General features: G+C 36.0%; 3 protein-coding genes across 4 annotated transcripts; 1 reads left to right on the top strand and 2 right to left on the bottom strand.

The window, feature by feature from the left end:
- Window positions 1-914: 914 nt before the first annotated feature.
- On the bottom strand, window positions 915-2,773 carry LOC135132752 (WW domain-containing oxidoreductase). The gene is made up of 2 exons (XM_064060945.1): window positions 1,487-2,773; window positions 915-1,439 (listed from the first exon to the last, which is right to left on the bottom strand). Exons 1-2 carry the CDS (start codon window positions 2,260-2,262, stop codon window positions 965-967), a joined length of 1,251 nt encoding a protein of 416 aa, XP_063917015.1. The 5' UTR covers window positions 2,263-2,773; the 3' UTR covers window positions 915-964.
- Window positions 2,774-7,393: 4,620 nt separating this feature from the next.
- Window positions 7,394-9,214, top strand: LOC135133161 (DNA topoisomerase 1-like). Of its 2 annotated transcripts, XM_064061452.1 has the most exons (3): window positions 7,394-7,434; window positions 7,489-7,504; window positions 7,553-9,214. In XM_064061452.1, the coding sequence occupies exons 1-3, from the start codon at window positions 7,422-7,424 to the stop codon at window positions 9,144-9,146; spliced, it is 1,623 nt and encodes a 540-aa protein (XP_063917522.1). In that variant the 5' UTR covers window positions 7,394-7,421; the 3' UTR covers window positions 9,147-9,214. The 2 variants fall into 2 exon arrangements, with proteins under 2 accessions (XP_063917522.1, XP_063917520.1); XM_064061450.1 differs by having other exon boundaries at window positions 7,418-7,504.
- A 78-nt stretch (window positions 9,215-9,292) lies between these two features.
- On the bottom strand, window positions 9,293-13,539 carry LOC135131780 (glucose dehydrogenase [FAD, quinone]-like). Its single transcript, XM_064059628.1, has 2 exons — window positions 13,507-13,539; window positions 9,293-9,643 (listed from the first exon to the last, which is right to left on the bottom strand). The coding sequence occupies exons 1-2, from the start codon at window positions 13,537-13,539 to the stop codon at window positions 9,293-9,295; spliced, it is 384 nt and encodes a 127-aa protein (XP_063915698.1).
- Between the last annotated feature and the right edge of the window lie 487 nt (window positions 13,540-14,026).

The raw sequence follows: 14,026 nt of genomic DNA, 5'->3' as shown, positions 1-14,026 counted from the left end.
CTTCCATCACATAAATTGTCTGATGTCCAATCTTATTCTCAAATAAGAACTCTTTGCTGTTTAAAATTTCACGAAAGAGTATGGCGAATTTAAATGTTGTTTATTGCTCTTTTTGAAACTTTAACACTTGTTCGATTGTAGTTTAATATCAGAGTTATAGAAATTGAACATTTAAATGGAACTGAGAACCAACACCGAAACACGTGGCGGAAGCGGAGTGCGCGGTTTCTTGTCGAGCTAACGGTTGCGCCATCTGCGCAAAAGACGTAGATCTTAAATAGAAGTCAGGGCAGCGGTCATTCAAAGCTAGGCAAGCTTTTTTTTGTAGCTGAGCACGAAGACGTCAACCTTCACAACTTGGTCGCAAGTTTTTTTTTGTCAGTGGAGGAATAAATGATTTTTTTTTCAAAAAAGAACAAACACAATGTAGGGTTCCGTATCAGTCAAGGCCAAATTTTTGAATTTTTGAAATTTTCGCGGGTTTTAAATTGTTCACATGTCAATTTAAGGCGGGATGTTTGGGTTATCACAATATTGTGAAAAGAAGTCTACACATATTAAAACAAAATGGCAAAATATAAGCCCGCCCACCCGCCCTATCTCAATTGTGATGACTTTTTTATTCGTCGTGATTCAAGAGGGCGGAGCTTAATTGCAAAATACTTATTTCTTCACGAGAAATTAAAAACATGTTTTTGAGTATCGTGATAGTATTCTTTGAACAACTTTCTCGTGGAAAAACACGGATTTTGCAGTTAAGCTCCGCCTTTTTGGCTCACGACGAATAAAAAAATCATTACAATTGAGACAGGGCGGGTGGGCGGGGCTACGTTTTGCCTTGTTTTCTTAACATATGTAGACTTATTTCGCCAACAAGAAACTTAAACATGTCTAAAATATGTAAATAACTCGAGTTTTTTGAAATAGATCAACTTTTTATTATTACAATAGCACAAAAACATCCCTAATCCTCATCCCAACCACTCAAATGTGCGACGTTATTCCCGACGGCGCTACTAACCATCTCCAAACTCAGCTTCCACAACACGTCCGCTAACTTGTTGTTTTTAGCAGCTTCACTTTCCTCACATCGAAAACAGTTATTAAAATAGACCCCCGTGACCCCGGTCAGTTCAAGAGCGGTGGCACAAAAAATCGTAGTACTGGCGGCTTGTTGCAGCGACTTAGTGAATGGTCGCACGATAAAAAAGAACACCCTGTATATCCACCAGTTCCTGGCCAGATTCGACGACACCATGTTTCCTGGGTGAAGACTGAACACAGAAATCCCTAGAGGTTGCAATTTTTTCGCCAGATGTCTTGCAAAGAGATTATTACACAATTTCGAGTTGTTGTAGGCCATCATGTCCCAGTACTTGGATTGAGATTCAGGGGAGAGAGTTTGTATGGAGATATTGTCAAGGTTTATGTTGGCATACCTGCAATTAAACGTCAATGACGTCACGTCAACATTTCATCTACTAACCTGTGCGACTCCGACGACACCACAACCACTCGGGCCCCCATCGCCAGCATCGGCTTAAGCAACAACGTCAAATAAAAGTGCCCCAAATGATTGACTTGAAACGTGGTCTCGAACCCATCCACTGTCTTACTGTACGGAAGCCCGAACACCCCCCCGTTCAAAATCAAGATATCGATCTGCTTATACATCGCTTTGACCTGACTCGCGAACATCCCCACACTCTCCAAGCACGCCAGATCCAAATAAACAGCAGCACAATTATCCCCAGCCACCTGCTTTTCTTCCCTTATTCGACTGATCGCCTCTGACGCAGCAATCAGGTTCCTGCACCCGAAAATAATGCTGCAGCCGTGCTTGGCCAGAGAGCGAGCGGTCTCGAACCCGATCCCCGAGTTGGCCCCCGTAATCAAGGCCACCTTTCCGTTCAGGTCTCTGCCGTGTAAAACCTGGAGGGCCGTGCTCGAAGCGTCGAATCTCTGCCTGTAGTCATTGGGGTGCTCCTTCTCTTCCACGGCGAAGGCCAGTCGGGGGTCGGTGTAGGTGGTGCGCCGGTTTTCGTGGTCCACGTAGATGACTTTGCCGGTGTTCTTGTCGATGCAGCGCTCCCAGCCGAAGGGGAGGTCCCCCGAGACGCGCTTTTTTTTACCCGTGCGGGGGTGGGTCCACTGGGTGGCTTTGGTGAGGTGGTTGGCGTAGAAGACGCTGCCGTCGACGGTGACGCGCTCCTCCCAGCCTGGGGGGAGCTCGTCTTCGCTGTCGGACTCGGGGAGATTCATTGGGTTAGGGTAATTGGTAAAATAAAGGGGTTAAATTGATTATAACATTGTTACTTAAAATATACGGGTTTTATGAGTGGAAAAACTTGAATACAGTAGAAAAGTGAGGTTAGGTTTAGAGTTACAAATAAACAATTAAATGTCATATGATGACATTTCATGGGCAGTGGCGGCGCCGAAATTTATTCGTCGGGGTGACACTGTTTCAAATCAATTTTTTTTAATTTGTTCCGAACTCGTCGATCTTCGGTAGGACGTGGTCATTGACCCAGTTGCTTATTATGGAGCTATATTTGGCTCTGTTTGCTTTAAGCCAATTTTACTATGTTTATTTCACTCCCACTCAAAAGTATGATACTCAGCGCGAGGTTAATTTTATAATTGACCCAAGGAAGCGTGAATGAGGATGGTTGTCTTGTTGTGCATTTTTTTTTGTTCATTTTGACGAACTAATTAGTACAGTAGCGGTCATTTCTACGGAACCACTCGATAAAAAGTCAAGTTGGTAGCCCTGTCATCTAGTACTTTACGCCGAACGCAGTTGGTAGCGGTAGTTGACATGGCAATCGAAATTAGCACAACACGAATGTTTCGGTTGCCCTCAGCTATGCCGCACTGTATCCCATGCAGACTGTATGTTCTGTTCATCTATTTATTAAAATAAAATATCTACATTGACAATAGGGCCATCTAACCTGTCAAATTTTTGACACATATGTTTTCCCCCAGAAACCCGTCAAGGTCACTTACACCAAACAAATTTTGAAAATTTACACTAGGGAGTGGTTCTATAGAAAAGATCGCGACTTTACGTGTTCATAGTCCTAGACCAAAAATTTCGAAAAATTTGGTTCTAAAATGAACTTTTTTAATTATTTAATCTCGAAGCTCGAAAACGGTGGAAAAATCTGCAGGTTTACAGAAAAATTGAAAGTTTTGGAAAAGTTGCATAAAACATGATAAGACTGATTTTGGCTAATGACATACCCTCTAAGAAAAGAGAGGGTGGGTGGGCGGGGCTGGTACCTGCTAAGATAAGAGTGATTTTGGCAGACGAGATCCTTCTAAGAAAAGAGAGGGCGGGTGGGTGGGGCTAGTACTTGCCAAAATAAGATCGATTTTGGCAAATGATATACCTGCTAAGAAAAGAGAGGGTGGGTTTCAAAAATTTCGAAAATTGCCATTAATCATTTTATGGAATAGTGAAAAATGGTTGGAATTTTTGGAAAAATGAAGCCGAAAATAATTTCCACTAGTCGAAATCTACAAATTGTCATTCGGTAATTTTCAAAGGATGCTTGAAATTCTGTCAAAAAATACATGGTGGAGATAATGAAAAGTCGAAATTTTTGAAAAGTTGCCTAAAAATTCTGAAAAAATTCTGGGAAATGCATTTCAACAAGCTAAATCGAAAAATATTACGGTTTATGGTCCAGGACCAAAAATTTCGAAAAATTTACTGATTTTTTTTTAATTTGCCTAAAAGTTATCAAAAAACTCTGGAAATGACATGACTGTTCATGGTCGCGCACCAAGATTTTCGAAAAAATCGGTTTGACAATGATTTTTTTTTAAATACATATTTCGAAAATCGTCATTATTCATTTTATCGATTTTGAAAAAATGGTTGTAATTTTCGAAAAAATGAAGCGGAAAATAATTTCTACTAGTCGAAACATACAAGAAAATGTCGTTCCATAATTTTCGAAAGATCCTTGAAAACTGTCAAAAATACTGAAACAAAAATTTCAGAAATTTCGGCTTTTTGAAAAATTGCCAAAAAATCCTCAAAAAATTCTGAGAAGTATATTCCAACGAGCTGATTCGCAAAACAAAACTTGTTGATGGTTCTAGAACAAAAGTTTCGAAAAATTCGGCTTGAAAATGAATTTTTTTAAGTATCTAATACCAAAAACTGAAGAAATTGTCAAAAAGTCATACAGGTATATTGTAATTTTTGGAAAAGCTGGCTAAAAATTATCAAAAAACCCTGGAAATGACAGTTCATGATCCCGTACCAAGATTTTCGAACAAATCGATTTGGAAATATTTTTTTTTACATACATATTTCCAAAATCGTCATTATTCATTTTATCGATTTTGAAAAAATGGTTGTAATTTTCGAAAAAATGAAGCCGAAAATATTTCTACTTATCGAAATATACAAGAAAATGTCGTTCGATAATTTTCGAAGGATGCTTGAAAACTGTCAAAAAATTTATACGGGGGATACTGAAACAAAAATTTCAGAAATTTCGGTTTTTTGAAAAACTGCCAAAAAATCCTCAAAAAATTGTGAGAAATATATTTCGACGAGCTAATTCGCACAACATAACTTGTTGATGGTTCTGCACCAAAAGTTTCGAAAAGTTCGACTTGAAAATGATTTTTTTTAAGTAACTAATGCCAAAAACTGAAGAAACTGTCAAAAAATCATACAGGTATATCGAAATTTTTGGAAAAGTTGGTTAAAAATTATCAGAAAACCCTGGAAATGACAGTTCATGATTTCGTACCAAGATTTTCGAACAAATCGATTTGAAAATGATTTTTTTCACATACATATTTCGAAAATCGTCATTTGTCATTTTATCGATTTTGAAAAAATGGTTGTAATTTTCGAAAAAATGAAGTCGAAAATAATTTCTATTAATCGAAATCTACAAGAAAATTTTATTCGGTAATTATTAATATTTTACCAATTGACTTCAAGGACGAGCCGCCACTGCCAACCACTGTGATTCACCGACATCCATAAACGATTATACACGTGCCCAGTGTAATTCATAGCAGTATTACCGATAACCTGCTATTAAAATTATCAACACATTTTAAAGGTTAAAGCAATAATCTTGAAACTAAAACACATTGCACCAGAAACCGTAACTTTCAAGTTCAGTAGTGAAACAGCTGAAATAGCTTCATTTAGAATAAATTGGTTTAATATATTTTTAGTTTTTTGACTTTTGTTCGGGCTAAAACAAAGGGTGATAATCCAGTTACCGCACTAGTGTGCTGGTGAAAATCATTACCCAACTCACGAGTGAAATCTCAACAATATTATGCAACTATTAAGGTCGCGTTGACTATGGGTGTGATCTCCGTTTACTTTTATAATAATAACACGCAGTTGCATTTCATATTTGCGTTATCTAAAGGTCAACATTCCAGACTGACAAATTTTGCCGTTGCTATAAAATGGTGATTGAACAAAAATTTAGTGGATTATTGCACTCACATGTCACATGATGTCAACTGACCAATCAAACGCGTCAATATTTGTAAATTCAACCAATCAGCATACAATTACGTGATAATTGCACACTGTGCAATTACCACTACCGATAATTATCACTAGCCAGATGTGCCAACTATAAGATAAGCAAGTACCAGTTAATTGCAAAAAAAAACAAGAGGTTACTAACCAAATATTTAATTATGAAACTAAGAATTGTAATTAATTATGGTACAGTTGTAGTAATTTACAGGGGTTTGTGTGCTTGGTGAAGTAGTAACTATATTTTTAGACATTTGTACCAAAGCAGACGGTGCGCAATTTGTGGATTTGTTATTAGACTCTTCCATAGCCGTTGAGTTGGCGCGTAATTTGTCAATCATTTGATAATGATGATCTCCATCGAGCTGAAGGTATGGTTTGATGGAGAAAGTATTGGCATGACCGGTAATCTTTATAAGCTGTTCTTCACCGACTCCCGCTTTTGCAAGTTGCGACACTGCAGTTGACCGTAATGAATGATTACTAATCTTCTTTTTCTTTATGTCGATGCCTATTTCTTCTGCGGCGGTTCTTGTCCATTTCCCCATTTCATTCCTTCCAACGGGTGAATTTTTGAACCATCCTACAGAACTAGGTTCTCTCCATGCAGGATTTGGCGTTAAAAATAAACGATCGGTGGTTATATGTTTACCTCTCTTGCTCAGCATTTTTTTGTAGAGCCTTAAATAATAAAATAATTATTATTTTGTATTTGAAACAGTATTTAATTACCTAACAGGGCAAATTCTAGGATCTGTGGTGTTTGTTGCAAGCCATTTGCTGTCTGTTAATTTATGGCTACCTCCTTGAGCTGTTTTGGAAAAAATACAATTGTATTCTATTCGCCCCGTAGGCAAACCACAATTATCACTTTCTTCCTTAAAATGTTTGATAGTAACGTTAACACCTTCACATCCCCTCCAAGCTAATTCTAATCCAGCCACATAAAAAAACATTTTCTGTAAACCATCTGGCGTGTCTTCGTTATAAATCTTTAGAATCTTGTTGTATTCTTCTAGAGTCAAAATTGAGGAACTAGTTTTGCGTTTTTCCGGTTGTATTTGTAGGTTCCGGCGTTTTGCGTCGCGTGCATTTCTACTACCCTTGAATTCCAGGTCAACAAAAGGATCAAACTTTATACCAAATTTATTGAAATACAGTTCTTGCAACTGCTTTGCCGTTACATTCCACATCGTTTTTATTACTGCTTCTTTGTAGTCATTACCATCGACTTTTTTCATATTGTACCCCCAATCTTTGAGGATGAATGCTAGTTTTTCCGTGGAAGTGTTTCCATCAAAAACATATTTGCGTTCACCGCAAAACTTCTCAAATTGCCTCCAGATTGAATTTCGTGAGTTCTTCGTATTTAGCGGCGTAATGTTTGTAATAGAATCATCAATTTCTTTTGGCGTGTTACGACCAAAACGAAAATTGGACATGGTTTTTTAAACCCACACAAATTTTGCAAAATGGCTGTTCTTATTTACTTGCGTCGCCATAGTATCGCACACCAAACTACTTCGTAAATCATTATAAAATTATTTTTAAAATGTTTGTTCTTGCAATAATCTGTTGAATATATTGCGTGCATCACAATGAAATCGATAATTTTGAACAACAATAATCTCTCATGCTTGTTGCCTAAGAAAAATGCACTCGTGCTAAAGCACTCGTGCGTTTTCAATGCAACAAGCATTCGAGTTATTGTTGCTCAAAATTATCGATAACATTGCGATGCACTTAATATATTATAACTGATTATTTTGACAAGTTCGCCAACATGTTAAGGAAAAATCTGCAAAATCAATAAACCTATCTTTCTTACCTTATCAGTATTTATATTAATACTGCGTCAGTCTCGCTCACCCACTTCTTCAATATGTGTGAAAATCAAACCTACAATCAAACCCCTAAAAATGAAGAAAACATAAACGATGAAGACAGTCCAAAACGAAGAAAAACGTAAGTAACCCTTTAGTACACACTCAAATCACCTCAATCTTCCCACAGCGACCCCAAATGGACAATCTTCCAACACAACGGCCCTTTATTCCCCCCACCATACGAACCCCTCCCTGACCACATACCCTTCAAATACAACAAAATAACAAGAACATTGTCACCACAAGCCGAAGAAGCGGCAACTTTCTACGCCAAAATCACCAATAAAAGACTCCTTAAAGACGACACCTTCAACAGTAATTTCTTCAAAGACTGGCGAAACGTCATGACCGAAGAAGAAAAACTGACAATAACGGACTTCAGCAAGTGCATCTTTCGCCACGTGCGCAACTATTTCAAGGACAAGAGAAAAGAAGATGCCTCTGAACACAGGAAGAAACAAATCGAAGAACAGAACGACTTTTTTAAAGAACACTACGGATTTTGTGTCGTGGATGGAGTGTCCCACGAGATTGAAAATTATAAAATAGATAGTGGGATTTTCGTGGGGCGTGGTGACCATCCGAACACCGGAAGGATCAAACGAAGAATACAACCTGAAGATGTTGTGGTCAACTGTAGTGAGGATGGAATCCCGAAAGCTCCTGAAGGACACTGTTGGAAGAAGGTGGTTCATGACAATACCAGCACGTGGTTGGCGAAGTGGAAAGATGATGTTCTTGGTGAAGATAAGTACGTGCAGTTGAAGGCTAGTGCGACGTTGAAGATGGAAGAAGATAAACGCAAGTACGAAACGGCGAAAGAGTTGAACTTGAAGATCGTTGAGATACGGAAAGAATATTGGGAAAATATGTTCTGTGACGATGTCTCAGTTAAGCAAAGAGCAGTTGCTTTATACTTCATTGACAACTTTGTGTTTTCGACTGGCAATGACAAGAATGGAGATAAAAAAGCGGACACTGTAGGGACTTGCTCTTTGCGTGTGGAACATGTTCAATTACAAGAAAAAGGTCACATTGTTGTGTTCAATTTCTTGGCGAATTCTTCAATTCGTTACTACAACGAAGTCCCAGTTGAAGAACAAGTGTTCAAAAGTCTACAACTTTTCCAAGAGGACAAATCTCCGGACGACAGACTCTTCGACGTTTTGACACCACAGGACCTCAACTGCTATCTCAAGAAACAGATGCCAAATCTCACAGTCAGAGTTATTCGAACCTACAACGCCTCATACATTTTTGAAAAATTTCTTTACTTGTTCACAGCCCCCAAAAACTATTTAGATGAAAAAATCAGATTCCATAGATGTGCCAATTGCGTCGTTGCTCTTCTGCTAAACCATCGAGCAACTCAAGAGAGCGAATTTAAAAAAGAAACGATCTTGATGGCGAAGCAAGATATTCATTATATAGTCGCACTAATGAAAAGAGGCGAAGTTTTCAATAAGGACGACTCTAGAATAAGAAGGTTATTTCAAAATTTGAAACGGCTGCTTTTCAAAGACACAGAAATTCGTTTGGAAACTTCAAGATTGAACTATTTGGACCCCCGGATTACCGTTGCTTGGTGTAAGAAGTATGGTGTCCCAATTGGACGGATTTACACTAAGTCAGAAGAAATGAAGAAGTTTAAGTGGGCTATTGAGCTGGGGGATCAAGAGTATTGTTTTAGTGGCGAAAATGTATTACCCGATCAAGAATGAGTGTGACTGACATAGAACGACATTGTATTATTTATTACATTAAACTTATATTTAAGTAAGCGTATAAACTGTGACTGTCCTGGGTAGCTTATTATCACATCGACACACCATAGTCTGTGACGTCAGCACTATTATGTTCCTACTCGCTATTTATAACCCCACTCTTTTTTAATCATGTCTGACGCCTTTTCTCCGATCATCATGATGACCGCGTTGGTGTGCCCGGCCACCACGTTGGGCATTACGGACCCGTCCACCACCCTCAGTCCCCTGATACCATGGACCTTCAGCTCTGGGTCCACCACTGAGTCCGGGTCTGTCTTGGGGCCCATTTTGCAGGTGCCTACTTGATGACCCAAGGTGGTCGCGACGTGGCGGACCGCGCAAGACCAGTACTTGTCGCTGTTGAAGGGGGTGTTTTCGCAGCCCGGAAACGGGATCGGGTTAGGGGTGGCGTTGTATTTCTTGAAGTGTTCGGATTGGCTGATGGAAATTGCCTACAAAAAAATTAGTCGCTGTTATACAATTGTAATCTGTTTCCCGCTTCTGTCTGTCTGTCTGCCGTCCCGAATTTTTGTTTTAGTTGTCAAATTTTGTATTGTAGATGGTAAAACCCTAACCAAAATATATTTACTTATCCGCCAATTGATGACGTCAGCTCAAAATTTGGATGGCTGGGGCTTCTGGTTTGGTTTTTATTTTAATTAATACATTTAGTTTTCTTTGTATAACACGATTACTTAAGAACATATTTCACGTGGTAATTTCTCATAAAAAAGGATTTTACAATTAAGCTCCGCCCCTCGGCTTACGACGAATACAAAAAATCATCAGAATTGAGATAGGGCGGCTGGGCGGGGCTTATATTTTGCCTTTGAAACTTAAAATATGGTTAAAATGCTATATTTTTACAAGGAAATATTTATTTTACAATTATGGGGCGGAGTCTAATTCCAAAATTGATATATCCTTATACAAATTTACCATTTTAAACACATTTTAAGTTTCATGTTGTGAAAAGAAGTCTACATATATTAAAACAAAAAGGCAAAATGAAAGCCCGCCCGCCCGCCCTGTCTCAATTGTGACGATTTTTTTATTTGCCGTGAACCAATTTGGAAGATCGAAAAACGGTCAAAAATTCATAGGTTTATGGAAAATTGGAGCATTTTGAAAAGTTGCCTAAAAATCCTCAAAAAATTCTGAGAAATGCATTTCCACGAACTGATTCGCAAAACATAACGTGTTGGGGGTTCTGGATCAAAAGATTAGAAACATACGATTTGAAAATGAAATATTTTAAATATGTAATCTCATAAGCTCAAAAAACGGAAAAAAAATCGCAGATTTACTGAACAATTGATATTTTTGAAAAGTTTCTTAAAAATGGCGAAAAAAATCTGGGAATTACATTTCAAAGAGCTGATTCGAAAAATATGACGTGTGATGGTCCCAGACCAAGATTTTCGAAAAAATCGGTTTGAAACGGAGATTTTTTTACAAAAATTGTCATTATTCATTTTACGGAAAAGGGAAAAATGGTTGGAATTTTCGAAAAAAGGAAGCCGAAAATAATTTCCACTAGTCGAAACCTACAAGAAAATATTATTCAGTAATTTTCAAAAGATGCGTGACAAACTGTCGAAAAATTTATATGGGTGATAATGAAAAGTAGAAATTTTTGGAAAGTTAGCTAAAAATTCTCAAAAGATTATGGGAAATGCATTTCGACAAGCTAATTCCAGGACCAAAAATTTGGAAAAATACGGTTTGAAAATGAAATTTTTAAGTATCTAATCTTGAAAATTGAAAAAACGGTTTAAAAAATCATACAGGTATACTGATATTTTTGTACATATATATTTCGAAAATCATCATTGTTCATTTTACGGATTCTGAAAAAATGGTTGGAATTTTCGAAAAAATTAAGTCGAAAATAATTTCCACTGGTCAAAATCTACAAGAAAATGTCGTTCGGTAATTTTCGCAGGATGCTTGAAAACTATCAAAAAATTTATACGGAGAATAATGAAAAGTTGAAATTTTTGAAAATTTATCTAGAAATCCTCAAAAGATTCTGAGAAATACATTTCGACGAATGATTCGCAAAACAACGTATCCTGGAGCAAAAATTTCAGAAATTTCGGATTTTTGAAAACTTGCCTAAAAATCATCAAAAAATTCTGAGAAATATATTTCGACGAGATGATTTGCAAAACAAAACTTGTTGATGGTAATCTGGATCAAAAGTTTCGAAAAATTCGGCTTGAAAATAATTTTTTTAAGTATCTAATACCGAAAAGCGGAGAAACTCTCAAAAATCATACAGGTATATTAAAATTTTTGGAAAAGTTGCCTAACAATTATCAAAAAACTCTAGAAATGACAGTTCATGATCCCGTCCCAAGATTTTCGAAAAATTCGATTTGAAAATGGTTTTTGCTTTACATACGTATTTGGAAAATCGTCATTATTCATTTTATCGATTCTGAAGAAATGGTTGTCCTTTTCAAAAAAATGAAGCCGAAAATATTTCTACTAATTTTTTTGGAAAGTTAACTTTTATTTACTTTTATGTTTATATTTAATTTTTATGTCCTGGATCTTTTTGTTTCACTATTAATTGTATGTATCTTAAGGGGTATCCCGTTGAATAAATAAATAAATAAATAAATATATAAATAAATAAATAAATAAATATATAAATAAATAAATAAATAAATAATCGAAATCTACAAGAAAATGTCATTCGGTCATTTTCCAAACATGCTTGGAAAACTGTCAAAAAATTTATACGGGGGATAATGAGAAATAGAAATTTTTGAAAGGTTATCTAGAAATCCTCAAAAAATTCTGGGAGATACATTTCGACGAATGATTCGCAAAGCATAACGTATTGAGAGTCCTGGAGCAAAAATTTCGGAAAATTCGGTTTGAAAATGAAATTTTGTAAATATTCAATATGGGAAGCTCGAAAAAAGATCAAAAAATTCATACACATCTGCCGAAATATTCAGATTTTTGAAAAGTTGCCTAAAAATCCTCAAAAATTTCTGAGAAATATATTCCGACGAATGATTTTCAAAGCATAACGTATTGGGGGTCCTGGAGCAATAATTTCGGAAAATTCGGTTTAAAAATTAGTTTTTTTTAGTATCTAATCTCGAAAACTGAAAAAACGGTCGAAAAAATCATAAGGTATATTGATATTTTTGTAAAGTTGCCTAAAAACGATAAAAAAATGACAGTTCTTCGTCCCGTACCAAAATTTTCGAAAAAATCTGTTTGAAAATAATTTTTCTTTTACATACATATTTCGAAAATCGTCATGGTTCTTTTTATGGATTCTGAAAAAATGGTTGGAATTTTCGAAAAAATAAAGCCGAAAATAATGTCTCCTAGTCAAAATCTACAAGAAAATGTAATTCGGTAATTTTTGATGGATGCTTGAGAACTGTCGAAAAATTTATTCGGGGGATAATGAAAAGTAGAAATTTTTTAAAAGTTATCTAAAAATCCTCAAAAAAATTTGGGAAATGCATTTCGACGAATGATTCCCAGAACATAACGTGTTTCGAAATTTACCATTATTCATTTTACGGATTCTGGAAAATACTAGTCGAAATGTACAAGAAAGTGCCATTCGGTAATTTTTGAAAGATGCCTGAAATATTCTCAAAAAATATATATATATATATTAGCATTAGTGAAAATAGGAATTTTTGAAAAGTTATCCCAAAATCCTCAAAAAATTTTGGAAAATACATTTCGGCTAATGATTCTTACAACATAACGTGTTCAGGGCCTGGAGCAAAAATTTCGAAAAAATCGGTTTAAAAATGATTTTTTTTTAAATATTATTTTGGAAAGCTCGAAAAACGGTCAAAAAGATCATAGAGGTTTACTGAAACATTGGCAAAGCGGAAAATAATTTCTACTAGTAGAAATCTACAAGAAAGCGTCATTCGGTAGTTTTTGAAGGATGCCTGAAAATTTGTCGAAAGAATTATACTTAACGAAAATAAAATTTTTGAAAAGTAATGCAAAATCCCCAAAAAATTTTGAAAAATACATTTCCACAACTTGATTCGTAAAACATAACGTGTTGAGTGTTCTGGACCAAAAGTTTCGAAAAATTCTCGAAAGCTCAAAAAACGACCCAAAAAATCATGCAGGTTTGTAGAAATTTTTGAAGATTCGGCTAAAAATCATCAAAAAATTCCGAGAGTTGCATTTCATGGTCCCCGACCAAGATTTGAATGAGATTTTTTGAAATACACATACAGAATACAGAAATCAAGCCGAAGGGTTCTCTAAATTTAAATTTTATAATTAACGAAATAAAAAACGATACTTTTACCACTCCATCTGTTCGGTAAACGCAGTATATCATCTCCGGCTTTTTGCCTGTACTTATCGAGTTATTAATACAAACTTGAAAATTATCAAAATTACTCCTAGTAAAAAATTTCCTATTAAGTGATTTAATTTGATAGTTTTCAGAAACTTGCCTAGTTTCTTCACATATTCGACCATAATTACTGGGTTAACCTTATTTTAATATGTATGAGTTTTTTATTTATGCAGAAATTTGAAAAAATATTTTACCAATTGACTTCAAGGACGAGCCGCCACTGCCAACCACTGTGATTCACCGACATCCATAAACGATTATACACGTGCCCAGTGTAATTCATAGCAGTATTACCGATAACCTGCTATTAAAATTATCAACGCATTTTAAAGGTTAAAGCAATAATCTTGAAACTAAAACACAGTGCACCAGAAACCGTAACTTTCAAGTTCAGTAGTGAAATAGCTGAAATAGCTTCATTTAGAATAAATTGGTTTAATATATTTTTAGTTTTTTGACTTTTGTT

Source organism: Zophobas morio, unplaced genomic scaffold, assembly GCF_036711695.1.
Source record: "Zophobas morio isolate AGI-343-1 ecotype UQ-CSIRO unplaced genomic scaffold, CSIRO_AGI_Zmor_V1 ptg000021l, whole genome shotgun sequence".
NCBI classification, from domain to species: Eukaryota; Metazoa; Arthropoda; class Insecta; order Coleoptera; family Tenebrionidae; genus Zophobas; species Zophobas morio.
This window is presented reverse-complemented; position numbering and strand designations above follow the sequence as displayed.

Coding starts and splice junctions, on each gene's coding strand:
- LOC135132752 (XM_064060945.1), bottom strand. CDS start 2,262: ATGAATCTCCCCGAGTCCGACAGCGAAGACGAGCTCCCCCCAGGCTGG. Junction 1,440..1,486: donor GTGTCGTCGGAGTCGCACAG/GTTAGTAGATGA, acceptor GTTTAATTGCAG/GTATGCCAACATAAACCTTG.
- LOC135133161 (XM_064061450.1), top strand. CDS start 7,422: ATGTGTGAAAATCAAACCTACAATCAAACCCCTAAAAATGAAGAAAAC. Junction 7,505..7,552: donor AGTCCAAAACGAAGAAAAAC/GTAAGTAACCCT, acceptor ATCTTCCCACAG/CGACCCCAAATGGACAATCT.
- LOC135131780 (XM_064059628.1), bottom strand. CDS start 13,539: ATGATATACTGCGTTTACCGAACAGATGGAGTG. Junction 9,644..13,506: donor TTTACCGAACAGATGGAGTG/GTAAAAGTATCG, acceptor ATTTTTTTGTAG/GCAATTTCCATCAGCCAATC.